A 26,649-nucleotide genomic window follows, 5' to 3' on the forward strand; every position below is an offset into this window, starting at 1 on the left:
ACAAAGCATCCGCCATGACGTTTTCTGTCCCCTTAATATGCAAAATGGTGAGGTCATAGCCCTGCAAAAATAAAGACCACCTAACCAATCTCTGATTGGGTGACCTAAGAAACCTCAAAAAATGTAAGGGGATTGTGATCAGTATATACCACTAGGGGCGCCCCATTCACGTATATGTCAAAATGTTTTAATGCCCAGATCAAAGCCAGTGCTTCCTTCTCGATCACAGAATAATTGCTCTGATAACGGTTGAATTTTTTCGAGAAGAAGCTAACTGGTCTCACCACCCCATGCTCATCCCCCTGCAGCAAGACTGCTCCTGCTCCCACCTGACTGGCATACACCTGCAGCATAAACGGCCGGTCAAAACACGGAGCTGCCAAAACAGGAGAAGAGCAGAGCAGGCGCTTCACATTTTCAAACGATTGTTGACATGCTGAACACCAGACAAATTTTGCCTTCGCCTTCAGCAACTCTGTTAATGGAAAAACGACAAATGAAACATTTTTGCAAAAGCTCCTATAGTAACCAACTAACCCCAAAAACCGCTGCAGTTCTTTTTTGGTTGTAGGTTGAGGAAACTGGGAGACTGCAAAAACTTTTGCCTCAACTGGAGCAACGCAACCCTGACCCACCACACGGCCAAGATACGTCACTTTCGCCATTGCAAATTCACATTTGGCCAAATTCACAGTGAGTCGTGCCAAGGCAAGCCTCTCAAAGAGTGCACGGACGCGCTGCAGATGTGAGTGCCACGTATCACTGTAAACCACCAAGTCGTCTAAATAGATGGCACAGCCCTCCAAACCAGCTACAACACGGTTCATTAACCTTTGGAAGGTTGCCGGAGCATTTTTTAACCCGAACGGCATTACTTGATAAGAGAACAGTCCAGATGGAGTAACAAACGCAGAAATTTCCTGTGCACGTTTTGTTAAAGGAACCTGCCAGTATCCTTTAAGCAAATCAAACTTGTTGACAAATTTGGCTGAACCTACCTGGTCAATACAGTCATCCATTCTGGGCAACGGAAAACAATCAGACTTGGTGACGGCATTAACCTTTCTGAGGTCTGTACAAAACCGGGGTGTTTTGTCTACTTTTGGCACCAAAATGCACGGAGATGCCCAACTCGAGAATGAAGGCTCAGCAATTCCATTTTCAATCATGTAATTAATTTCAGAATCGAGATGTTTAAGTTTATCAGGTGCCATGCGATAAAACCTCTGTTTAATTGCAGCGCATCACCGACATCAATGTCATGCTCGATCCAATCAGTTTGTGACGGCACATCACCAAACAAACAGGGATACCTACCGATTAGCTCTGACAACTCCAGACGCTTGGACACAGACAGGTGTGATACGATTTTTTCCAAGTTATGAAGTGATTCTGAATTTTTTAGACGACCATAGAGCAAACTGTCATCAGGCTTAGGAACCCCATCTCCCTCTGAACCCTCCAACACAGAGCTCACAGCCAGCACAGGACGCACAGTCTCAGGAACATTACCTACCACTGTATCAGACTCACGCTTGTAATAAGGTTTAAGCAAATTAACATGATATAACTTTTTGGATTGTTTACAACCCGGTGTTGAAATTACATAATTAAGATCAGACACTTTTTCTACAACACTATAAGGGCCTGCAAACTTGGCCTCAAATGGTGATCCTACGATAGCCATGAGAGCCAAAACTTGGTCTCCTGGACTGAACTCCTCATGTACCAAGCGGCAATCATGTAGTGTTTTCGTTTTATTTTGAGCCATCTGCAATTTTTCTCTCGCTAAAGCACCAGCAACAAACAAGCGATGACGGAAACCATTAACGAAGTCAATCAAATTTTTAGGAGGTTCTGTTTCAACCCAGTCATCTTTAAGGACAGACAACGGACCACGCACAGTGTGTCCGAAAACCAGCTCATTTGGACTAAAGCCTGTGCTTTCCTGAACTGCCTCTCTCGCAGCCAACATCAGCCAGGGAAGACCTTCTTCCCAGTCCCTGTCCAACTCAGTGCAGTACGCCCGGAGCAGAGATTTCAGGGTCTGGTGAAACCTCTCAAGCACACCCTGGCTTTGCGCATGATAAGCTGACGACTTATTATGTTTTATTTTTAATGTTTTCAGTACCTGTCCAAATATGTGTGATGTGAAATTTGAACCTCAGTCGCTCTGCACAATTTGGGGGATGCCAAACACTGAAATAAACTGAGTAAGCGCCTTTACCACAGATTTAGCTGTAATGGACCTCAGCGGATACGCAGCAGGATAACGCCTGCTTTGGCACATCACTGTAAGAAGATACTTGCTGCCAGATTTTGAACACGGTAAAGGGCCAACACAATCGACTATAAGATGTTCGAAAGGTTCACTTATGGCTGGTATCGGTTGCAGAGCAGCAGGCTTCACAGACTGGTTCGGTTTCCCTGTTAACTGACACACATGACAGGTTTTTACAAATGTAGATACATCTCTTTTTATGTGACCAGAAGAAATGTTTCAAAACGTGCAAATATGTTTTTCTGACACCGAAGTGTCCACCATCATAATGGGCCACCTTCAGCACCAAGGGACGGAACTTAGCCGGAACCACTAACTGGAAAACAGCCTCTCCAACAGAATCACAGCCGAGGTGCGTCCACTTCCTAAACAGCAAGCCATTCTGCACACAGTAGCTAGTGGCCACATTGTTTACTTCAGCTGCTGGTAAAACTCGACCAAACATGTCCTTTAATGAAGGATCACTCTGCTGCTCTTTAATCAGCTCACTGGCTGATACAGCCAGAGGAAAATCAGACAGCGGTGGGACCTCCGCTGTAATGACGTCATCATCACCACTGCTCGTCACAGCCTCAGCCTTACTCATGGCACGTGTGACCACACAAGCTGGAACTATCTCCTGTAACTCAGGAGAACCCTTCATAGACAAAATATCCACAGGATCAAGTGTCAAAGGTGAAGGAGCTGACTCTGACCACACTCTGCTACCAGCGAACCCATTACCCAATATAAAATGAATTCCCTCTATGGGCAATGCCGGTCGAACTCCAACAGATACCTCACCCTGCACCAATTCGCCATCAAGGACCACCTTATGTAACGGAATGGGCAACACCGTCAAACCCATCCCACGGCTGAGAATACTGTCTCCCGTATCCGTCTGATCAGAAAATGTCAATACAGAAGCCACAATATAGGAATCATGAGCTCCTGTATCCCTCAGGATTTTAATTGGAACCTTTGACTCATCACCTACCAGAGACACAAAACCATCCCGAATGAACGGCGCATACGCAGACAAAACATCAGGTTCACAAACATCGGAAACAAGAGTTTCAGAAACTGCAGGTAACAACGGGCGCTGCTGCAGCTGTAGGCTTTACATTTGATTTTACAGCTTTATTTCTGGCTTGTAAAACATGGCATTCAGCCTTCCAATACCCTACTTGATGACAGTAGCTACAAACCTTAGCTTTGTCAACGCTACGTCGCGTTCCAGCCTCTGAATTAAATGACCCGACTGTCCTTGAACGCATCTGCTCCGCTGGAATGCACGAATACTTTCCCCGCCGGAATGCACGAATACTTTCCCCGCCAGCCAAAATCATCACGCGCAGCAGCGCGCTCCCGAAAGTTTCTCTTGTGAAGCAGCTCAAACTCATCTGCCGTCATAGCAGCCGGGGATGCAGTCTTGATGTGCGGCAATGCGCGATGGAAGCACATTTTTAAACTGTTTTAAAATCAGCAACTCACACAAATCGTCAAAAGTTGTGACATCAAGAGCAGTTAACCAACGTTTAAAATGCAAGGATAAATCTCTGGCAAACTCTACAAACGTCTGGCCAGGACGTCTCTCCCACGACCTAAATCGCTGCCTGTACGCCTCCGGAACAATTTCATAAGCCTTCAGGACAGCCGCTTTAACCTTCTCATAGCTACAGCTATCCGCAGGGCTCAGTGAAGAATATACCTCCTGCGCTTTCCCTGTCAGGACGCACTGTAACATTAAAGCACAGTCTGCATCAGGCCAGCCTCTTGCTTCTGCCACCCGGTCGAACAGGACAAAAAATTAATCTGGGTCTCTGTCATTAAACTGTGGCGATAAACGCAAATTATTTATATCGAAAGGATGTCTAGGATCCTGCTCACTCTTTCCATCACCTTGTTGCTCCTCTGCTTTATTCCTAGACCGACTACTCACTTCAAACTCCAACCTGGCTCTCTCGGTCTCTCTCTCCTGCCGGATGCGCTCGATTTCAATCTGTTTTTTAATTTGTAGTTCATGTTTTAATTGATCGTGCTGCAACTGTAACTGCAGAAGCTCTTTCTGTTGCTCAAATGTTAAGCCTTGTGTTTGCACAGAAAACGATCAGACGGCAGGACACTCTTCCTGATCTATGGCCATAACTCCCATTTCCATTAATTTTGTTTTCAATATCACCTTAATATTTTCTTTTAATCGTTTATCCCCCAAATTAACACATAATATTCAGCAAGCCTCACCAACTGGTCTTTTGTACATTTTTCCAAGTTCTCCTCGGATGGAGCAGCAATAAATGACTCAACTTCTGACATTTTGAGGATTTATTCAAAGACAACTACAGCATAGGACAACTTTACACTTGTAGAGGACCCGTCAGGCACCACAAGGCCACCGTGTGCACTCGGAGGATCACAACGAGCCGGTATGGAGCTCTCCCGCTATCTAATGGACAAAACCCCGCTGTCTAACTCTTCCCTAGTCTTCATGCAACGACTAGCGGCGGGTTCTTATGCACCGTTGACCGCTGGCCCGGTTGGGCGACTAGCACGCCAGCAGCCCTCCCGAAACCACGGACATGCTCCCAAGCAAAGCTTTAACCGCACGCGTTACAGCACTACCAAGCCCCACGCAACGAACCGAAAGGGGAACGCTGCTACAGCCTACCGGGGAAAACTCCACACCACCATAACAACAAAGCACACGATACCTTCTTATCTGACTCTCCTGCTACCTGCTTAAACAAACTGCAGCCGAGGATCCACGCCGAGTCCACAGGGTAAATAAACAACTAAACATAGATACAGCTTAGAGTCTACATTAACAATATACCAATTAACTTACCCCGATGACCAGCCAAAATAAGCAATGCTCTTCTCCTCTGTCCCCACAAACGCACGGACAAAAGGTTTACCGTCAGTATAAACACGGAAACAAAAGGAAACAGGTGCGCCAAACAATTTTACGCACGTGCGCTCTCGCCGGCACAAAGCACCAATTAATCATCTGAATAGTCTAACTGCAACACAAACAAATCCCGGAGGTACCCAAAAGCGGAAACTCCTAACAAATATATTACCATTAACTTAGGCACTAATCATCAAATTCCGACCGAAAAAGGACCAAATTGCGCAACAAATTATCCAAATGTTGCAAGTAATCAACACTTCAAACAAGGCAATTTACTCACTTGCGCAACCAAAACGAGAAAAAAACAGCTGGATGAGCCCCCATTTTGTCATAACCCGGCTCAATGGCCATGACAAAAGAACAGAATAACAAAATAACCCAAACAATTTATTACAACTGAAAATAAGTCAAATAATAACTACGAGTATGGAGTGTGTCTTTCTGTAATATCAGTAGTGTGTATGGGGGTGTGTGAAAATGATGTGGTGCGAAGTGTTGAAGGGTGCACTAACAGAGAAAACTAAATAAATTGTGCATGTGGCTCAGGCGAAGGAGCAGGGGGCCCCCACAGGTCACTGGAAGCCAGCATATATAGTGGAGGTGGAGCAGCAGGCCCAGGTGCTCCACATCTCAGTGATTTTACCTGGCCAATCGCAGCACCTTGGAGAGAACAGACGTTGTTAGCTCTTCCATCAGACATATACACGGGGGGCGTCACACATGTGACGTGAAATAAAATAGTTTTGATGAAATATATATTATTTTCACCTTAGATTAGGTTATTTTTCCAGACATAACAGAAAGTGGGGCAAAATTAGATCTATGCCTGTCAAAAAGTTGAGAATGTGATGATTGTTTCTGTGTTTACAGCCTCTTGCCATGATTAATGGAGTCATTTTGGCAAGTTAATAAAAAGACTCTTAAACTTCCTGACAGGTTTTGGGGTTCAGAGGGTTCAAGTTGGTTCTTGAATTAAATATTTGAGGAAAACATCAGCGGAACAGAGAACATTGTGCCTGGTGTACTTCTTTGTTGTGGTTGTTGTACTTATGTGACAGCAGAGACTGTAGCAGTCAGAGACTGTAGCAGTCAGAGTGAAACTACCTGAACTTTGACTGGGATCCAGTGATTGAGGAGGCATGTTGTTTTTATCAAATACCTGTAAGAGATAAGCAGCTCCCACTGAACGATAACATAAACCTTGAGAAATAACTGAGATTGCTTATCTGCTTCCATGTCCAGTTACTGTGTTTAACAGTCAAACAGCCTAGACTATACATGAACTGACTTTATTTGTTCAACAGTTACAGGGTACTTTACAGTAAGAATAACGAGTAACAGCAGTAAAATCTGCAGCAATAATCCAAAACAAGATAATTTTATGTAATTACAACACATACAAGTGATTTCAAAAATCACTGAAAGTCTTAGAGCATCAGAAGAAACTGCAGTTTGATGTGACATATATTTCTATTTCCACTGTATCTGTAAAGACTCTATAAACTGTGAAAACCTGCAGATTGACAGATAATCCAGCTGTTTGTACCTGTCTTCCTTATCCTTCCTTTAGCTGCTTCCAGCTGTCTCTTCATCCTCTCTCCAACAGCTCTGCGTGCTTTGTGTGTTTTTGTGTTTCAACACCATGATTGTATGAATAGGAATAATGATGCACACTTTCAGAAGGTCACTACTCAAACATTTGTTCTGTTGCGCTCAGTTGTTCATGTGAAAAATGACAGAGATAGCTTTGTTCCTTTGCTGAACAGCTCTAAGAGCCTGCAGCTTCTGTACCTGCAGTGTAACATCAAGTCTGTTCGCATATTGAAATGAAAACCATTAAAATTTCAGTCTTGTATCAGTAGATCTGCTTGATAATGAGGATTTTGAGTCTGCAGCTTGTTTTTTTTTCTGGTACAAAAATGAGTTTGGCTGAAAGAACATGTAGTGAGAGAACACAGAGCTGAAATCTTCTACATTAAGAGCTTAGCTGAACTAATCTGACAGATTGCTTCTGATTAAATTATGGTATATTTGAGTCATAAGGAAGCTTGGAGGTAAATCAACAACATTTTACTAACATAAAGACAGTCAGTCTGGGTCAGGTGTGCAGAGTCCAGATGCTCTGTAGTGCTAAATGACGCCTGTAGTGAAGCTCAGAAAGCTTCACTGCTGCTGCCTACTGCTTTAATGTCAGAGCACAAAGATCACCAACAGGATGGTACCTGCAGAGCAGCAGGAGTCAATCAGCAGCTCGATGTTTATCTCCTCACTTTGTCTTCTCTGTCTGTTCATATTCTCAGACAAGATGTAACTGTAGCCAGGCAGCACGAAGTCTAAACATATACTGCAACTGTATAAGGACTTCTTCAGCCTTCTGTAATTAATAATCAGTTCCTTGACTTAAAGGCCAATACACTCATCATCTTGTCAGGATATAGCTTTCTTTAGTTTCCAGCTATTCAGTAAAGCAGCTCAAATCAACAAATCTAACCACCAACCAAACCTTTCTTCTGTCTGTGCAGGTTACATGAGAACCACATAATTTACAGCTTAGGAAATAATTTTTAGACCAGCTGCTGTTGTCTTTACATAGTCACACAGAACAGGCCTTCAACAGGGATGAATTTTTAGGATTTTATCACAGTGGGTTAATATTTACAGCATCTTTTGAAAGAAAAAAGTCTTACACTAAAACTTTAAACATTTTAAAATTTCACACTAGATGGCCAACAACATTTTATGAAGCACCGTTATTTTGTGTATTAAACACAGAGATAAGTAAATTATCACTCAATATTATAGTGATAAATGATTATAGTGTAAATCATCACACCTGAAGGAAGAGAATTGCGAAACATGAACACAGCCATTTTTAACAAAGAAGGAAATAGCAGAGAGCTGTCGTTAACCGGCTGAGAATCAGCAAAACAGCATGAACTACAACCTAAATAAAATGCAGTGTAGCAGCAAAAGAGGCAGGAAATGCTGCTGCCAGTGGGCCAAGAATTATTTCTGAGTCTTACCTTGGACCTCTTAACCCTCATCAGTACACCTGGGGTCCATGCGGACCCCAGTGGTATATAACTTGTCATATCTTTTGATTTGCAAGTTGGATTTTTCAGTCCCTTTAGGTAATTGTCACCCACCTAGTTGCTATCACATACACCAAAGTTTGTTTGATTCCAACCAGGTTTGTGGTGTATATAGAGAAAAATCGTTCGGGGTCCATGCAGACCCCAGCCAGACTGTGCATCAATCTATTATCTGTGCGCCACTTAATCCTAATTACAGTCGCGGGGAGGCTAGAGTCTATCCCAGCTGACTCAGGGCGAAGGCAGGGGACACCCTGGACAGGTCACCAGTCTATCACAAGGTTACATATAGAGACAAACAATCACACTCACATTCACACCTACGGGCAATTTAGAATAATGAAATAGCAGGACTGTGGGAAGAAGCTGGAGAACCTGGAGAAAACCAACTCATGCACAGGGAGAACATGCAAACTTCATACAGAAAGATCCTAGGAAGGCCGGGACATGAACCAGGGATCTTCTAGCTGCAAGGCGAAAGTGCTAACCACCACTCCACTGTGCAGCCCCCAGCTGGACTGTGCATCTTTTATTTATATATTATATATATGTTTGTGTCATGTTGCTCTTGTGATGACTGCTTTAGTTGCATTGTGTTTCATTTCAATTCAAGAGTTCTTAGACTAATATTGTAAGCACTACGTGTCAATAATCATTAATAGTAAAATCATCTGAACTATGGCAATCAAAGTTTGTTGCTGTAGCCCTTTACAACAGCCCCAAAGGGTGACTAAAGTGCTTCACAGTAAAAAAAAAAAAAGCAAGAGAATAACTTAAAAACAATACAGTAACTTAAAACAGGACAAACAATCACACTTATACTCACACCTGGACCCCAGTGACAAAGAGGGCAGTTTTAATCAAAAGGATCATATATATGCTATTCTCCTACAAACCATTAATGTCTCTAGGGCTGCAACTAACGATTATTTTAATAATCGATTAATCTGCCGATTATTTTTTCGATTAATCGATGAATCGGATAAAAAAACAACACATTTTTAATTTCCGCCGCTTTATTCAGAAAGAGAAGATTTGGACTGACAGAGCAAATAAGATCATTGAAGCGAAGCCTTCGTCTTCAACCATCGACAGAAGCCTCATGCCAGTGAGCATCATGTTGAGGATGCTCTCAGTCAGGACAGCTGCTTGCTGTGGTGGACATGATGTCTTGCTCATCATGAAGCCTGTCATTGTTTGCTGTTCATGAAAGGAGAAAGATAGTATAGTTTGAGTATGTATTATAGCACAATTTACAACAACTCAGTAATTATCTTGTTTTATTTGCAGTATTAGGTTAAGGCAAGTAAGTAGTCCAAAGAACAAAACACAAAGTACGCATGCACGCACACACACACGCACACACATATAGATAGATAGATAGATACATAGACAGACAGATAGACAGATAGATAGATAGATAGATAGATAGATAGGACAAGCACCATAAAAAATACTACATACTAAATAAGTTACTTTAACCCCTGTTTGGTCCAAATGCAGTTCATCCTGCCTCACTCCAACACAGACCAGTGTCTTCACTCAGACTTTGTGAGAAAATTAAAACTTGAGGCTTAATCTTTAAATTATTATCACCATTGTGGGCAAGTTACGTTTATTTATAAAGCATATTCAAACCTTGCTTAAGCTGATTAAAGTGAAATAAAAAGTTTCACACACGCGCGCGCGCGCGCACAGACACACACACGTGCCCTGTCACTGTCATTAATCAGCTAACAAACACTAGCATCAGGAGAGCTACCAGAGAGACTAACGTTACGTTTCCTCACTGTAAAACAGAACAAACGTAGGATAATGTAGTGACTTACCTGCTGTTGAGCTCCTTCATCCTCATTGGCGACTCCAACGTGTTTCCGTTTCAGGTGCTGCATCATCACCGTGGTGCTCCCGTACATCATATCACTTTTGTAAAGCTTGCATGCTACGCGTGTTTGTTGTTTTGTGAAGCGTGAAATGCTGCCACAGTTTTGAGGATTTCGGTCTGACTATTTTCTCCGTGTCGGTCATGTTTGGTTGAAATTACTCTGAATTTACTTTCGCTTTGCCGCCACCTCGCTCTGTTCAACTCGCTCTACAGGTGGAGTTATTTAAAAAAAAAAAAAACTTTATTTCAGTCAGCCAGCATTGACAAAGCTCTGCAGGTGAAGTAGACGCTCCGCGACATGGCGAGTGACGCACGAATCGCGCGACACAACGAATCGATAATGAAATTCGTTGCCAACGCTTTTAATAATCGATTATTATCGATTTTATCGATTCGTTGTTGCAGCCCTAAATGTCTCCTTACTTTGTACCATCAGAGGTATAATGGGACATGTTAATTCCATTTCATGCACATGATTCTGCACCAGAAATCACAAAAATATGAAAATAGTGAAAATGTTGTGTTCCTCTCATTTCATTTACTCTTGAATAAAAACATCATAAGTCACCAAAGTTTCATTGTTTCTTTCATATTTGTATCTAAAACGACACGTTTTAAGAAACTATATATTGAGAGGATATGGACATGTACAGAAATGTGAAACAGATGAAATACTACTGGGGTCCAGCTGGACCCCAAGTGTACAGATTACAGGTTTTGCCACATGTACTGATGAGGGTTAATGTTGTATTCAATTTTCAATGTACATTTGTTTTCGGGTGTCCATATAAACTCAACGTCGTCTCTTATATGAATCGCTTAACTGGTTGCAGTCTAAAGCTAGAAAACATTTTCACTGGTTCAGTTTATCCTCAGATATGTTTATTTGAACTTTCCTTCCTCTTTGAAACAGTTTCGGTAGACCTTCACATGCACTCCGACATCTGCAGCATCCCGTTTACTTTGTCCCTAAAATTTTCAAAGAAGTTGGATGCAGGTCATTTCAGTGCAAAGCTCCTTCTGTTTTAAATAATCCTCCGCTGTTTCTAAGATCTATCAAGTCTTTTTGCTGCTACAGCGCATCTTTATTTTCTTGTCCCAAAGCGACCTGTTCGTGCTTTTAATCTGCGTGTACTTTCAATTTTTACTTCATTAGTGTTCCAGATAATCAGAAATCAGACTGCTTCAGATACTGATGTAATAGTTGCATTATCTGGGTCTTTGTAGCTGATTTTTCTGTCAGCAGCTCAGGTCTGGGGGTGGGAGAGGGTGAGAGAACCATCTGTATTGGTGTATTTGTAGTGTTCACTCTATAAAGCTGTGTCTGTTTGTGTTTTGTATTTGTATTTAAGGACCTTTTTGAAAAGTAGATACTGCATCTCAAAGGACTATGCAACGTGCTTAAACACTGAGGCCAAAAGACAAAAAGCCAACATCCTCAACAGCCGATGAGCTGTGTGTTTTTGGTGATAAAAGAGTCTAAATATAAATACTGACAGACCTTCAAAATTATAACTATTCTGACATTACACATCACTATTGAGGCTCCACAACATCGCTAGTGTCTCTTGCCCTAAAGTGTCTGACTGAACTCACTCAGGTCCAGCCTCCTCCTGCATGAGTCAAAGATGTGGTGTGTGTTTGTATCTGTAATCCAAACACAGAACCCCGTCCTCCGTCAATTCAATTCAATTCAATTCAATTTTATTTATATAGCGCCAGTTACAGTGAAATTGTCTCGAGACGCTTTACAGAACCCATATGCCTGACCCCCAGAGCAAGCCAAAATGTGACAGTGGCAAGGAAAACACCCTTTTAGCAGGGAAAAAAAACCTCGAGCAGAACCCGGCTCTAATGTGGGGGGACCCATCTGCCCCCTGGCCGGGCGGGTTGAGAGGGACAGAAGAGGTAGAAAGGTAGAGATAGAGGGGTAGAGGTAGAGGGTTAGAGGTGGAGGTAGAGGGATAGAGGTAGAGGGACAGAGGTAGAGGGATAGAGGTAGAGGGGTAGAGGTAGAGAGGTAGAGGGATAGAGGTAGAGGGTTACAGGTAGAGGGTTAGAGGAGGAGGTAGAGGGATAGAGGTAGAGGGTTAGAGGAGGAGATAGAGGTAGAGGGATAGAGGTAGAGGGTTACAGGTAGAGGGTTAGAGGTGGAGGTAGAGGGATAGAGATAGAGAGGTGGGGGGGACACAAGGACCATAAAACACACAGTTTAATACATGCATGATAAGACAGATGATACATGCAAAGTACAACTAACATGGAAACTAATTATAGTTTACTGCTATGGTGTACGGCTCTGGCATTAAATATACTACATATATAGCTGGTGTTAAATTCAAAAATATGTAGATGAGCAAATCAAGTATAGTAAGGGCAATGCAGAGTAGATTGGTGGAAATGGGCAGCTGGAAGCAGTGGGCTGGAGGAAGGTCAGCAGCAGCATCCCACAGATGGAGATTAGGCCAGTTGGTGGGAGAACAACCACAGATCTGAAGCATCCAGCTCTGGGACCAGGTGTCAGATCATATCAGTCGAGTCACCTGATGAGCAGAGGAAGCAGCAACCATAAGGTTCACTCTTCACAGGTGTCTGTGGAAACCTCTTTATATTCACTCTATCCACTCCCACAGATGGAGATGAGTGAGCTCTCAGTCAGGATGAGAGGAACATGAGAGGGTGCTCAGGTAGAACTAGCGCTGTAATAGAAATTCTCTGCCAAATTCCTGTAGGTCGCACAAGAAAATGAGTTTATTATTTTGACTTCGGCAAATAAGCCAACAAACTCACCGTCTTTAGCGAGTGAACATCCTTCTCAGATTCTCAGATCTCGGTTTCATTACTGATGAGGATCTAAATTTCAGGAGTTACATCAAAGCTGTGACTAAATCCTCATGCCGGCATCTTTAAAACAAACTGAGAAACTCTGTCCAAGCAAGATTTCGGTAAACTCACTGAAGCTTTTATTCCCTGTAGAGTGGAGAACTGGCTTACGGACAAGTACTTCAATTCTATGTTTAACTGGAGTGCAAAGATCTAATAATCCGAGAGACATGTTTTTTATCCTTGTGTTGGTTTATTTCCCAGCAGCAGTATGTTGAATGAACTGCACACGTCTGATGGTGTGTTTCTCTGAATAAGACTGAAATACCGGTATATCTAAACAGGAAATGCTGTTTAGTCGTCATACAACTTTATCCATTTTTAAAAGTTAAAGACAGTTATTTTTTCCACTACTTTTAATTAATCAGTTTCATTTATAAAGTCTGGTCTAAACCACCTACACTTTTATTCGCTTCATTTTAATTCATTTTTCATTTTTTCATTTGTCACCTTTAATTGTTCTATAAAATTTGTGTGCACCTTATTCTGTTTGTCTGTGCTGTTTGGCAATTATTGATTTTGAAAATTTCAATTTTACTCTTCTGCATTGTTTTAATGTTTTACCTTTGCCTGTAAAGCACTTTGAATAGCCTCTTTCTGTGATAAGGTTCTATAGAAATAGCATTGCTTGCTTCCTTTAGGCTTCAATCATTTTTTTTTTTGCATTTTCTTTTTATTGAGCATTAACAATATGGTACATAGATTCACATACAGAGTGATCATAATGCTCATGTTCATATTTTAACTTTTCTTCCACCCCCAAGAACATGTTGGACACCAGTCCATAAAGAACGTGTGATTGAATGAGATGAAACTAAATGAATAAATAAAATAAATAGATAAATATATATATATATATATATATATATATATATATATATATATATATATATATATATATATATACACACACACTATATTGCCAAAAATATTTGCTCACCTATCCAAATAATCAGAATCAGGTGTTCCAATCACTTCCATGGCCACAGGTGTATAAAATCAAGCACCTAGGCATGCAGACTGCTTTGACAAACATTTGTGAAAGAATGGGTCGCTCTCAGGAGCTCAGTGAATTCCAGCGTGGAACTGTGATAGGATGCCACCTGTGCAACAAATCCGGTCGTGACATTTCCTCGCTCCTAAATATTCCACAGTCAACTGTCAGCTGTATTATAAGAAAGTGGAAGTGTGTGGGAACGACCGCAACTCAGCCACGAAGTGGTAGGCCATGTAAACTGATGGAGCGGGGTCAGCGGATGCTGAGGCACATAGTGCCAAGAGGTCGCCAACTTTCTGCAGAGTCAATCGCTACAGACCTTCAAACTTCATGTGGCCTTCAGATTAGCTCAAGAACAGTGCTTCAGCAGAGAGCTTCATGGAATGGGTTTCCATGGCCGAGCAGCTGCATGCAAGCCATACATCACCAAGTGCAATGCAAAGCGTGGGATGCAGTGGTGTAAATCACGCCGCCACTGGACTCTACAGCAGTGGAGACGCCTTCTCTGGAGTAACGAATCGCGCTTCTCCATCTGGCAATCTGATAGACGAGTCTGGGTTTGGCGGTTGCCAGGAGAACGATACTTGTCGGACTGCATTGTGCCAAGTGTAAAGTTTGGTGGAGGGGGGATTATGGTATGGGGTTGTTTTTCAGGAGCTGGGCTTGGCCCTTTAGTTCCAGTGAAAGGAACTCTGAATGCTTCAGCATACCAAGACATTTTGGACAATTCCATGCTCCCAACTTTGTGGGAACAGTTTGGAGCTGCCCCCTTCCTCTTCCAACATGACTGTGCACCAGTGCACAAAGCAAGGTCCATAAAGACATGGATGACAGAGTCTGGTGTGGATGAACTTGACTGGCCTGCACAGAGTCCTGACCTCAACCCGATAGAACACCTTTGGGATGAATTAGAGTGGAGACTGAGAGCCAGGCCTTTTGGTCCAACATCAGTGTGTGACCTCACAAATGCGCTTCTGGAAGAATGGTCAAAAATTCCCATAAACACACTCCTAAACCTTGTGGACAGCCTTCCCAGAAGAGTTGAAGCTGTTATAGCTGCAAAGGGTGGACAGACGTCATATTGAACCCTATGGATTAGGAATAGGATGTCACTTACGTTCATATGCGACTCAAGGCAGGTGAGCGAATACTTTTGGCAATATGGTGTATATATACACATACACACGTACATATATATATATATATATATATATATATATATATATATATATATATATATATATATATATACACACACACATATATATACATTCATCCACCTAAAAAAAAAAAAAAAAAATAAGAAACAAAAAACATATGTCTAGACTCACCAAGAGTGAAGCTGTGCACTCAACCAGACATGGTTCACATGGATTCAATCATAAACATAAATGTAGATGCAAGATAACCGCAAGGTGGTCATTAAGTGGGTACAGTTTTGAGTTTACCTAGATATTTCAACACTGGATCCCAGACAGAGAAGAATTTGTCCCTGGAACCCCTGAGAGTATATTTTATTTTCTTTAATTGTATGAATTCTGTCAGGTCACTAAACCATAAAGATACTTCTGGTGGATTTTTTGATTTCCAATGTAATAATATTCTTCTATGTGCCAGCAGCGTTGTAAAAGCAATCATGTTTTTGTAGCTTTTTCTTAAAGTTGTGTGTCTTCTATCTGGGGTACCAAATATGATCATAGCTGCGTTGGGTTGAAGATCTATATTCAATGCTTCTGACAGCATTTTAAAGATGGTAGACCAGTAGGTAGCCAGGACTGGACACGACCAAAACATGTGTCAGATCAGCAGGAGAGTTTTGACACCTGTCACAGCTTGCATCTGTGTTAGGATATATTTTAGCCAGTCTTGCTTTGGAGTAGTGGATGCGATGTAGAATCTTGAATTGTATAATGCTTAATTTCACGCAGGAAGTGGTGTTGTTAACTCTTAGAAGAGCATGCTCCCAAGTGTCCTCTTCCAAGTCTTCCCCCAGCTCATTCACCCAGTCTGCTCTGATCCTTGCCAGTGTTGTGTTTTTTAAGGAGGTTATACAATCTCTAATCCCCAAAGTCATTTTTAAACCGAGAAGCAGAAGTTTTTCTTTCATCCCTCCGTTACCTTTAAAGTGAAAGAGTTTCCTCTGTTCTGACGCTTCTCCAGGTACCTGAAGCCATCGCCAAGTGTCAGCGTGCAGGAATCACTGTTCGTATGGTGACTGGAGACAACATCAACACTGCCCGAGCCATTGCAACCAAGTGTGGCATCCTGATACCCGGAGAGGACTTCCTCTGTCTGGAGGGCAAAGAGTTCAACCAGCAGATCAGAAACGACAGAGGAGAGGTGAGACGAGTTCAGAATAGGATTGTTTTACTGCAGTTTACTGTTGCCAACATCCATCTTTGACCACAGGATAACTCTAAAGTTAAACCCCAAACAAGTGAGCCTTGATTAAATCACAGCTCTTCAGATGTAACATCCACAACTAGTTTTATGTCTGAAGAAATGTCCCATTAGAGTTCAGCAGTGTATGTAGCTCGGCTTGAGCACAGCATTCACTGTAATGGATGGCTCAGTACGAGTTAGTTATACGAGTTAGTTACAAAGTCGCTTCAAATACAGTTTTGTTTTTCTGTACCACAGTTTTTCGTCTTACCTATCGGGCAACATATTAACTGACACCTATATACATGATGTAGTTTGTAGGTTTAGATTTTCATCAGATTAGGTAGAAGTTAATTCTTCTTTTCTAAAAGTTATTTATTGCTGAAGTAAAAATTTCTCATCTCTGCTGAAAATTTAAGACAACTGCAGAGATAGTGATTAATTTTCAGAAGGGCTCTCTATAAAAAATAGGCTTTGATACTTTCATTCCTAAGACGGGTTATATTTTGGCAGTATTTGGTGTCTAATGGTATATGTAGTATCAAATTTGTTGTGTAAAAAAACTTTTAATGCATGTTTTCTAGGTGGAGCAGGAGCGTCTGGACAAAGTTTGGCCCAAACTGCGTGTTCTTGCTCGTTCATCACCAACAGACAAACACACTCTGGTCAAAGGTGGGTTCATTCTGGCAGAGATTTAACTCTGTGTTCTCACTGCAATATAAATCCCTGCACAACCACGGCTAAAAGGAGTGAGAATTCAGAGACAGAAAACTAAAGGTGAATTTCTATAATTATTAATTTTACAAACATGTCACAATATGGAATCAACATGACTGACATTTTCAACACAAGTACACAGATGAGTAGTTCAAGTATCACCTAAAAGCTCAAAATCAGCCCTTCATACCCACCTTTAGAACCCACCTGTCTGATTCTGATTCAGGGTTAATGTAGTTTGATGTATGATTTTTAATGCGTTGTATCACTGCTGGTAACTCACACATGGTAAGTTACACGTGGTCGTAAACTAAATGTCATATTGTTCAAACTCGAACTAGACTACAGTGACTGAGTGTTCCATGTGTCCTAAACTATTCATACACTCCCTGACCCAGAGATTCTTGCTTTGTTTCTGTTGATCAGGCATCATTGACAGCACAGTGGGTGAAACCCGACAGGTGGTAGCAGTGACAGGAGACGGCACCAACGACGGCCCGGCCCTCAAGAAAGCCGATGTTGGCTTTGCCATGGTAACTACCGCTTCATTTTCCACCTTTTATTTTTGTCGTGTTGGTTCCACAGCTCTCCGCTGCGTCACTCATCTGCTGCTTCAGTTTCTCTCTGCATCATTACCAAAAGAAAAAAATAAACCTTTCACTTAATTCCATTTCTAATGCAGACATGAAATAGGTATTTTCTCTGAGCGCCATCCACAATAAGTCTTGAGTTTAAAGCCATGGATTCATTAAGATAGCTGTGAAATGGAATAATAAATCAGTATATGCTGAGCTTGGCTGCCTCAGCTCATCAGTGGAATCCAACTCTGCCACCATGTTACTGCCTTTGTTTTTCACAGATCAGCACACAGAGGACTGATTCTGTTTCTTTTATAGGTTATAACTTGTTCTCTTGTTTTATACATTCAATAATGTATCAGTACCACTTCCAAATCCTAGACCTTGGTCTCAGTCCTTCAACAGATTCCAATAATTTTGCGTCTTTAATCCTTATACGTACAATTTGCATACATGTACAGTATATCACTGCTAGTAATTTTGTAGGCTGAGGATTGTTTTTATTTAGAAATTCTCGTGTATTTTTTCTTACAATCCATGCATCTCTTAGTGTTCAATTTTTGCAGTTAAAAAATAACTAGCTTCAAATGTTTAAATAATCATAATAGTACAGTTTCTATACGGCTCTGAGCTGCTCCATAAGAGATTAGTGTTTGATGCATCATGCGCCTCTTTACTCACAACATAGACCAACAGTGTGCTGCCTCCTTCAGTCGGAGGATAGAGAGCAGTAAAGAATATAAAAATTATTACGGTAGAAAGCAATGCTGTTGCTGAAAAAGAGTAGAATGCTGATAGAAAACTGTTAACATTGAAAGTTAATATATTTATTTTCCCAATCAGTGAATCTAAGCTTATTTCTAACTTACAGCTGCACATTAGAGCTCTGAGACTTTAAACTTCAACATTTAGGTCTGACTGTCCTACAATGAAAGAGATGGGGAAGTGACTTTAGTTTTTGGACGAATTGAAGTAAAAATATTTAATTAACTGAATGCATGTAGGTTACCACTGCAACATCCAGTTATCCTGCTTGAACTGCATAGCTTCGCTCAGTGAAATTACTAATGTACAGCTCACCAGGTTTACACATAAAACCTCAGCTGAGAATCTGTATAATTCAGGACTAGAAGTGATGGAAGAGAGACGCTTCTTACAGCCGATTTGAATCCCAAACTCTGAACAGAACCTCTTCTGGGGCAGGTTAGCTGTGCAGCACCAGTTATTGTGGTGATTTAGCCAGTTAAAGAGAGCTGCCGGCATGATGTTGAAAACTACTTTAAGGGTAAACACACTGAGAATCTTACTTCATTGGATGATCAGGTCTCATATTTTGCACACAGCTAACTGAATCACTTACTGAAACCAATACACTTCCTGTTTACATCACCCAAAGCATAATGTGAACTGTGGTGTCAAACATTTAGGTATTGCCAAATTAATGTAAGAAAAAGAGAGGAAAGTCAAGAATAACAAATCCATGAAAATGTTTTACATATTTTAAGACCCAGCTAAAGCTCCCTACACCATGAACTCTATTCATTAACTTACTGTGCACATTTTGTTGGTGGCTCTCATAACAACTTTCCTAGAGCAGCTAGACAGTTCATATGTTAAACGATGACACTTCTGAGGAGCCCAGCATACTTTGGAAAATTAATGATATATGACATGACAGCCTGCAAAGAAGACGTTTGTGATCTGTAAGGGTTTAAAGGCTGAAATTCAGTCATAGCTCCTGGTTTATCTCAGAAATACCGCAGACACAAAGAGACTGAATGAAAGCTTCTGTAGCTTACTTTGACTGTTTGTCAGTAATGATGGAATCAGCTGCTGGTGATTATTACTTCATTTAAAGTGTGAAACTGGCTTCAGAACAGAAAGTTACACTGAGCAGCTAATCAGCTGATATTATCACCAACACTGATCGATTAAAGACACACAACAGAACCCTGAAGCTCATTAACATCCACTGACTCCTGTGCGTTGTTGTGACCTCTATTTACTGAGGAAAGTCATCTGAACACCAGAGTCTCCTCCACGCTGCTGAGCCGTATCATCACTAAAGCGATCTGTGGATTTAAAGCACTGACCTTTCAGTCAGAATATGTCTCATTTGGAGTATTTTCAGTTTGTGTCCCTATTGAATTATCGCCTGTTTACCTGGAAAACAGAGAGAAATCCAACTCCATCTGTTTGGGAGAGCCTGACTGTGCAGAGAGACTCAGCAGTTTCTTTACAGTTACTGTTAACGCAGGACTGACTCTGTTTTATTTTAATCACTGCCTCAGTTGAGCCGCGCAGAATGTTTTCACTCATAGCTTTGGTACTTTAGCTGCATTATGCTGAAATGTGGTTTTAGATTCAAATCTGCTGGTGGCCGTCGGCCTCATTGTTTTCCCCTTGAACATGAGGTGAAAAGAGCCTACAGAATTTCTTTTTTTTTTTTTTTAACAAAAAGTTTCAACTCTGAAGTTGAGTATGTGGACTTCCTGTCTCCGCTCCCTTGTACCTGTCATACTGCTCAGCAAGTTCAGCAGAATAATGCTGCTGAGGTTGTACTTCTGGAGAACAGCAGCTTTCTCCTGCAGGTGAGACTTGAAGCAGTCACACTTAACTCACACAAAGATAATCACTTGTCCACCTCTCAGGAAACCATCTCTGCCTTAGCTCAACAGTTTGGTGTAAATGCAGGTTAGTTTAGTTTAGTCTCAGTCCTCAGCATTTCTGGCTCGTGACCACTGGGACTCATTAAAGTGAAGCCATGTCTTCTTTTCACCTTTTTATTTCAACTTGTATGTTGCTGAGTGACAGTCAGAGGAAAATGAAATTAATTTATTTTCTGTAGGAGGAATAAACACATTATTCCACTGTCCTCCATTATTAACAATTTCATGATTGCTCAGATTTATCTTTTAAACACTTTGAAAGTTTGTGATCATCGTTGGAACACATCAAGTACAAAGCAGCGTTATTTTCTGACTAAAGCCTCAGTACACACTTTATTACTCTCATATCAAATATATTTGGGGTTGGATGTTACAGTAAACTTCTGGGGGACAATACTAAAGTTTCTACTTGTAATGGTAGTCTCAGAGCGCTGTCTAAAACCCAAGGAGAGGTAGATGATAACATTAAACTGAGAACAGAAAAATGATGATGCTGCTCCCTGAGGTGACATTTAACTCTTACTGTCAACAAATCCTATCAGGGCCAATCCATAACTTTAATATTATGGAACATATCGTAGTTTCAACAGCAAAATTGTAGCAGTTTAATATCTCTAGGATGGGAAGACTCTGGTTGTTTTTTCATGCACTGACCTGTTAGTTTGTGTCAGTACTTTCTGACTTCCCCACCTGGTTTGATTCCCTTGACTCCAAGCCCTTCACAGCGTACCATAGATGTGAATCTTTAAAGGAACTCACAAAAATGTAGTGTAATTTAACATCATTTAGCTGTTTGCACATGCTCACAAGGTTTGGATAAATAATACTTGTTAGCAGAACAGATTCTGGCTCTTTTCAATTAGTGACTGTCAAATACAGAAGGCCATCACACTTAACCAGCTACTGACTGCTTGTTCTGATTTTCCATCTCTGCTTCCTATCAGGGAATCGCCGGCACAGATGTGGCCAAAGAAGCATCTGACATCATCCTGACTGACGACAACTTCACCAGTATTGTCAAGGCCGTCATGTGGGGGAGAAACGTCTACGATAGCATCTCCAAGTTCCTGCAGTTCCAGCTCACCGTCAATGTGGTGGCCGTGATCGTGGCGTTCACGGGCGCCTGCATCACACAGGTAAACACTCATTCTGAAAATAATATGTTGATATCACTCATCATAGCCCTTTAGACACACCAGGATGAGTCTAAATAACCACAGACAGGTTGGTCAGTGTTGTTTCATTAATACCATGCTAAAGTTTGTACTCATCAAAAGTTCGGAGATGCTGCTAATTTAAATCAGTGCCAATCATTTGCCTCACATGCTGTTGAGAGTCTGTTAAAGCTGGTATTTGTGTTGTTTTTATGAAAGTCCACAGTTGCCAACAACAAAATGAAATCAACATGACTTGTTTTAATCAAAATAAAATTTCAGTACAGGAAAATTTAGCTTTATTCAAAAATTAAATTAAACTAAAGAAAATTACGTATTTTATTTCACATTTATGTTCATTTTCTAAAAACATTTTTTTCTCCCCAAGTAACTTAAAAGCTTAAATTTACCGATAATGAACCGATCCTGTCCACTGGTTTTGATGGATGGCTGTTTGCAATAAACAGCTCTGAGAGCATCCTGTTATTGTATAAGTGCTATAGAAAAGTCATTTCCATCAGTTTTTTTTTTTATTGATCTTAGTTTACATCAGAACAGAAAGCAAACTATATTGAAAATGTCCAGTTCTCAGATCCATTCTCAGGTTTAGCTTTCATATTGTCTGACAGAATCGGTGTCACGTTCAGTGTTGTTATCATGAAAGTAATTTTGGACTACAGTAAAAATTATTTCTCATCTTACATTATAAACAGCTTCTCCGTATGACTGTGAGGCATTTAGGGAACATCTGTTAACTGTAGTTTGTAGACCAACAGATGTTCAGCCAGTTAGGAGTTTAGGGTCCAATATAAATTCTGTTTATTCTCCAACAGATGCTCTGAATTCAGCTGAAGATTATTTTCAGTCTGATTTTGATGCAGATTTTTGCATTGGCAGGAATGTAGCACAACATGAAGTGAAAGCAGAGCTCTGTTTATTTATACGCTAAATAAAGATATTTTTTCTGTAAAATTAATAAATAAAAAATGTGATAAATTATTGGGATTTCAATATTAATCCAAATAATCATGGTCATCACTTTGTCCAGCCAGTTGTATGGTGATTAGTTTAACTATTTAAGTCAACAGCACAACATTCTGTATGCTGAGAGCAAAGATCTGACTGACCCTGAAGATAAAAACTATTTCAGAAGTCTGTCAGTGTTACACCAGATGAGGAAGGTTCTTATGGTTTATTGTATTTTATAGCTTTTTTTTAAAAAAAAAATTTTCTCTACAGAGGTACTCTTCTATGAAATCACCCCAATTATTCGACAAAGATTCATTCTTTCCAAGTTATTTATTCAAGGCTTCTGCTGCAAAATTCCTGTATTTTTTCATATTGCAGAAACTCAGCAGAACATCAGTTTTTTTTCCATGCAACTCAGTGTTCTATACATTATTAGTAATACAGTGAGAGTGAAACAACATTTGCCTCGATGGCGTGTTTTGATCTGAAATTCAAATGTCGACCGAAGCAAACATCATTTTCAATTTACAGTTAGTATACCTTTGGAGAGCGTTTGTTTGATTACCTGAAGCTTGTGTTTTGATAGATTAATTCAGTGCTGAGATGCATCTGCTCACTCACTCTAGAAACACCTGCAAATCTCTGCTCAAATATCCACAGAAGCAAGAAAGCAGAATCGTTTGTGGTTTCAGTGCAGTCGTCTCTGTGTTGCGAGGAGGCGAGGTGGTCGTGTCACATCTTCTTTGTTTCATAATGTTTCCCTAATCAGGAAACTGAACTCCTGACACAATAAAGAAGAAATCTCGGGGCTGTGTATTAATTGAAAGGCTCACAGCTGGCAGGACAGATAACTAACTCGTCTACAGAGCGCAGAACACAAACTAGGCTAAGATTCAGCCTGAAACCATGGCAACATGTCACCATCATAATCCTGAAATATAGCAGGGACTCAGCAGGTCTGTGGTCTCTGCGCTGCGTTTATACTCACTGATCATCCGGCGCTCGCTTTCTGTTCGGCCGCTGAAATGTTGGCACAGATCATTAAGGGATGTCTTTGTTGTGCACACAGAGGATGGACCCAGGGGCGACCACTGAGGAGTGTGTGTGCAAATGTTTTTCCTGCATTTATATGCGTCTAAATCAGTCAAGCCAATGGTTGTAGACACACCATGATTAAACTGGTGATGGTGCTGCTCATAATGATGTGCAGTATAAGGCTGCCAATACACTCGCCATAACTATGCATTCATGTGTACGTCTGTGCTCTGTGTTTCCTCTGGGCTTGTACACATTCTTCAGAATCAACCTTACACATTTGTGACGGGAGTAAAGCTTTAACACAATGATGGTGGGAAGTTTTAAAGAGAAAATCGTAGAGCTTGTCCAGTTGAGAAACGTCAGGAACGACAGACACTGCTGGTGTTCTCTGTGTTGATCCACTGTCTTAGACTTTGTTTTGTTTTTTGTTTGAGTCTTCTCTTTTGTTGTTTGGGACCCAACACAAACTTCTGTAAAATAATTTGGCCAAATTTTGATAAATTTGAGGATTTTGTTTCCAAACTTTGTGTTTTTTCTATTTTCACCCTCAACAGATGACTACACAGCCATGAAATTAGGTTGAATGTAAGACAGACAAAATTATTTTTACGCAGATCCAAATGATTAAATGACTCCAGCAGAAGACAAACTTTTAATCAGTGGCCCATGAAAATACAAAGGTGTGCAGTAAATGCCTGTATTTATTGACAGTTATTTTTCAGTTATGCATTTCATTTGTCACTGACTTTGTCTTATCACATATACAGCATGTTTGTAATTACAGAGATATGACAGACTGAGAGAAGGAGGGAAATATCTGTTCACATTGTCTAATAAAATGTAAATCAACATATACAGACATTTAAAATACATTTTAAACTAACTGACTTTAGTAGATGCTGTATTTTGATTAAAAAAAAGTGTAGAATCCAATTGACTAAGTTTCTGATATATGTCTGTGTGTGCGTGCATGTGTGTGTGTGTGTGTGTGTGTGTCTACGCGTGTGTATGCGTGTGTGTGTGTGTGCGCGCGCGTGTGTGTGTGTGTGTGTAAGAATCTTCATATAGGACTATTTAGCGTCTTTTTAGGAGAATATTTACCATTAGTAAGAACACAAATAAGATAAAGATTTTAACCAGAATGCCCAGTGAAGTCTGCTGCAGATGAACCTAGCAGCCTAAATGTACACTAAAGCTTGGTGTCGGTCTAAAAGGAGTTTAACAGCAGATCACACCAGGAGCTGCAGATATCGCTTCATCGTGAAGTGATGCTCTCGCTGTGCACACACGCTAAATGTGATGCAATAGCAAGAAAGCTAATTCAAAGACAAATATTCTCTGGGGGAAGTGAGGTCAAGAGGCAATTTAGCAGGTTGAAAATGACTCAATATCAAAAGAACAATTTGCTCATATCATATGTTGGCACATGTTCGATTTGTGAAAGTGTAGAAGCAAAAAAGAATAAAACTAAACTGCTGATGTCTGCTCCTCGTGCTGCAGGACTCTCCCCTGAAGGCTGTCCAGATGCTTTGGGTCAACCTCATCATGGACACTCTGGCTTCTCTCGCTCTGGCCACTGAACCGCCCACCGAGTCTCTGCTGCTACGTAAACCTTATGGCCGCGACAAGCCTCTCATCTCCAGGACCATGATGAAGAACATCCTGGGCCACGCCGTGTTCCAGCTGGTCATTATCTTTACCCTGCTCTTTGCTGGTGAGCTCAGGGGAATCCTCTATCCAAGTTTAGAGACGTGTAATTATAGAAGATTTTAAATTCACTTTGTGGTTCTTTTCTTTCATTATTTCTCAGGTGAGAAGTTGTTCGACATCGACAGTGGCCGCAATGCTCCCCTGCACTCCCCGCCATCGGAGCACTACACCATTGTGTTCAACGTGTTCGTGATGATGCAGCTTTTCAATGAAATCAACGCGAGGAAGATCCACGGAGAGAGGAATGTGTTCGAGGGCATCTACAGGAACCCCATCTTCTGCAGCGTTGTCCTGGGAACCTTCATCCTGCAGGTAACTAATGCTGTCATATTTCTCTAGATAGATAGACTAGATCATTTTTTCAAGGTATGCAGTTGCTTATAAGTTACATTTCTGAAAAATAAGGACTCCGTCAACCACTTCATTCTGTTGGAAAGGTTATGAAATATTTGTCTTTCCAATAATTGTGTAAGTTGGTTCAGAAGCTCTTGTTCTGGCCACATGCAGTCAGTGAGGGTGGAGGGTCTTCTCTCAGACCCTGAGAGAACACCTGTTTTAAAGAGTTCAATACTTGGTCCAATGGTTTAACATTTACATCAACAATATAACCCATGCCGTTGCCAATTTGCACATCCATCTGTACGCCGATGACATCATTGTCTATACATCTAGTTCCTCTCTCCACACTGCACTGTCTGTGCTACAGATTAGCTTCAGTAACATTCAACACGCTTTTTTCGATCTTCTTATGATGCTAAACATAAGCAAAGCTAAATGTATGGTCTTCAACAGAAACCTCCCGCAAATCGAAAACCCGACCAAATTTCTCTCACTCAACGGCACTGAGATTCAATTTGTGTCCTGCTATAAGTATGTGGGAATTTGGCTTGATTGTTCACTGAACACATATCAGTCCACTCCTCTCCAAAGTTAAATCCAGAATCAGCTTTCTCTACTGTAACAAATCTTCATTCACGCACTGTGCCAAATTCCTTCTTGTTAAAATGACAGTCCTTCCATTATTTGATTATGGTGATGTGTTACACAGATCCGCTTCAGAAACCCTCCTCCATAACTTAGACACTATTTGCCACTCTGCCATCCGCTTTGCTACTGGAGTTCCTTACAACACCCACCACTGCAGTTTGTACACACTGGTGACCTGGCCCTCTCTTCACTCCCGCAGACAATTACACTGGTACACTCTGTACCAGTGTAATTGGTACAGAAACCAATTACACTGGTTTCTGTACATTTAGAAAACCCTCGTTGGTAAAACACCACCATATCTGTGTTCATTACTTCCTATTCTTAACTCCATTCGTACTCTTCGTTCTAACAGTTTCATTAACCTCCACATTCCCTAAGTACGTACCACTCTCAGTCAATCCTCATTCCAGTTTT

The 26,649-nt window shown here is 41.0% G+C and overlaps 1 protein-coding gene across 5 annotated transcripts in view; it reads left to right on the top strand.

Annotated features, from left to right (window-relative positions):
• The window catches only part of LOC111575996 (plasma membrane calcium-transporting ATPase 1-like), a 153,092-nt gene that overhangs the window by 108,190 nt on the left and 18,253 nt on the right, over positions 1-26,649 (top strand). For all 5 annotated transcript variants that reach the window (XM_035953448.2, XM_023281468.3, XM_055010767.1 and 2 more), the window contains 6 exons: positions 16,189-16,368; positions 16,995-17,082; positions 17,554-17,660; positions 21,319-21,510; positions 25,036-25,249; positions 25,346-25,557. In XM_035953448.2, coding sequence (XP_035809341.1) covers positions 16,189-16,368; positions 16,995-17,082; positions 17,554-17,660; positions 21,319-21,510; positions 25,036-25,249; positions 25,346-25,557 — 993 coding nt within the window. The remainder of the gene's footprint in view (positions 1-16,188; positions 16,369-16,994; positions 17,083-17,553; positions 17,661-21,318; positions 21,511-25,035; positions 25,250-25,345; positions 25,558-26,649) is intronic.

This window comes from Amphiprion ocellaris, chromosome 5 (assembly GCF_022539595.1).
Source record: "Amphiprion ocellaris isolate individual 3 ecotype Okinawa chromosome 5, ASM2253959v1, whole genome shotgun sequence".
In the NCBI taxonomy this organism is placed as follows: domain Eukaryota; kingdom Metazoa; phylum Chordata; class Actinopteri; family Pomacentridae; genus Amphiprion; species Amphiprion ocellaris.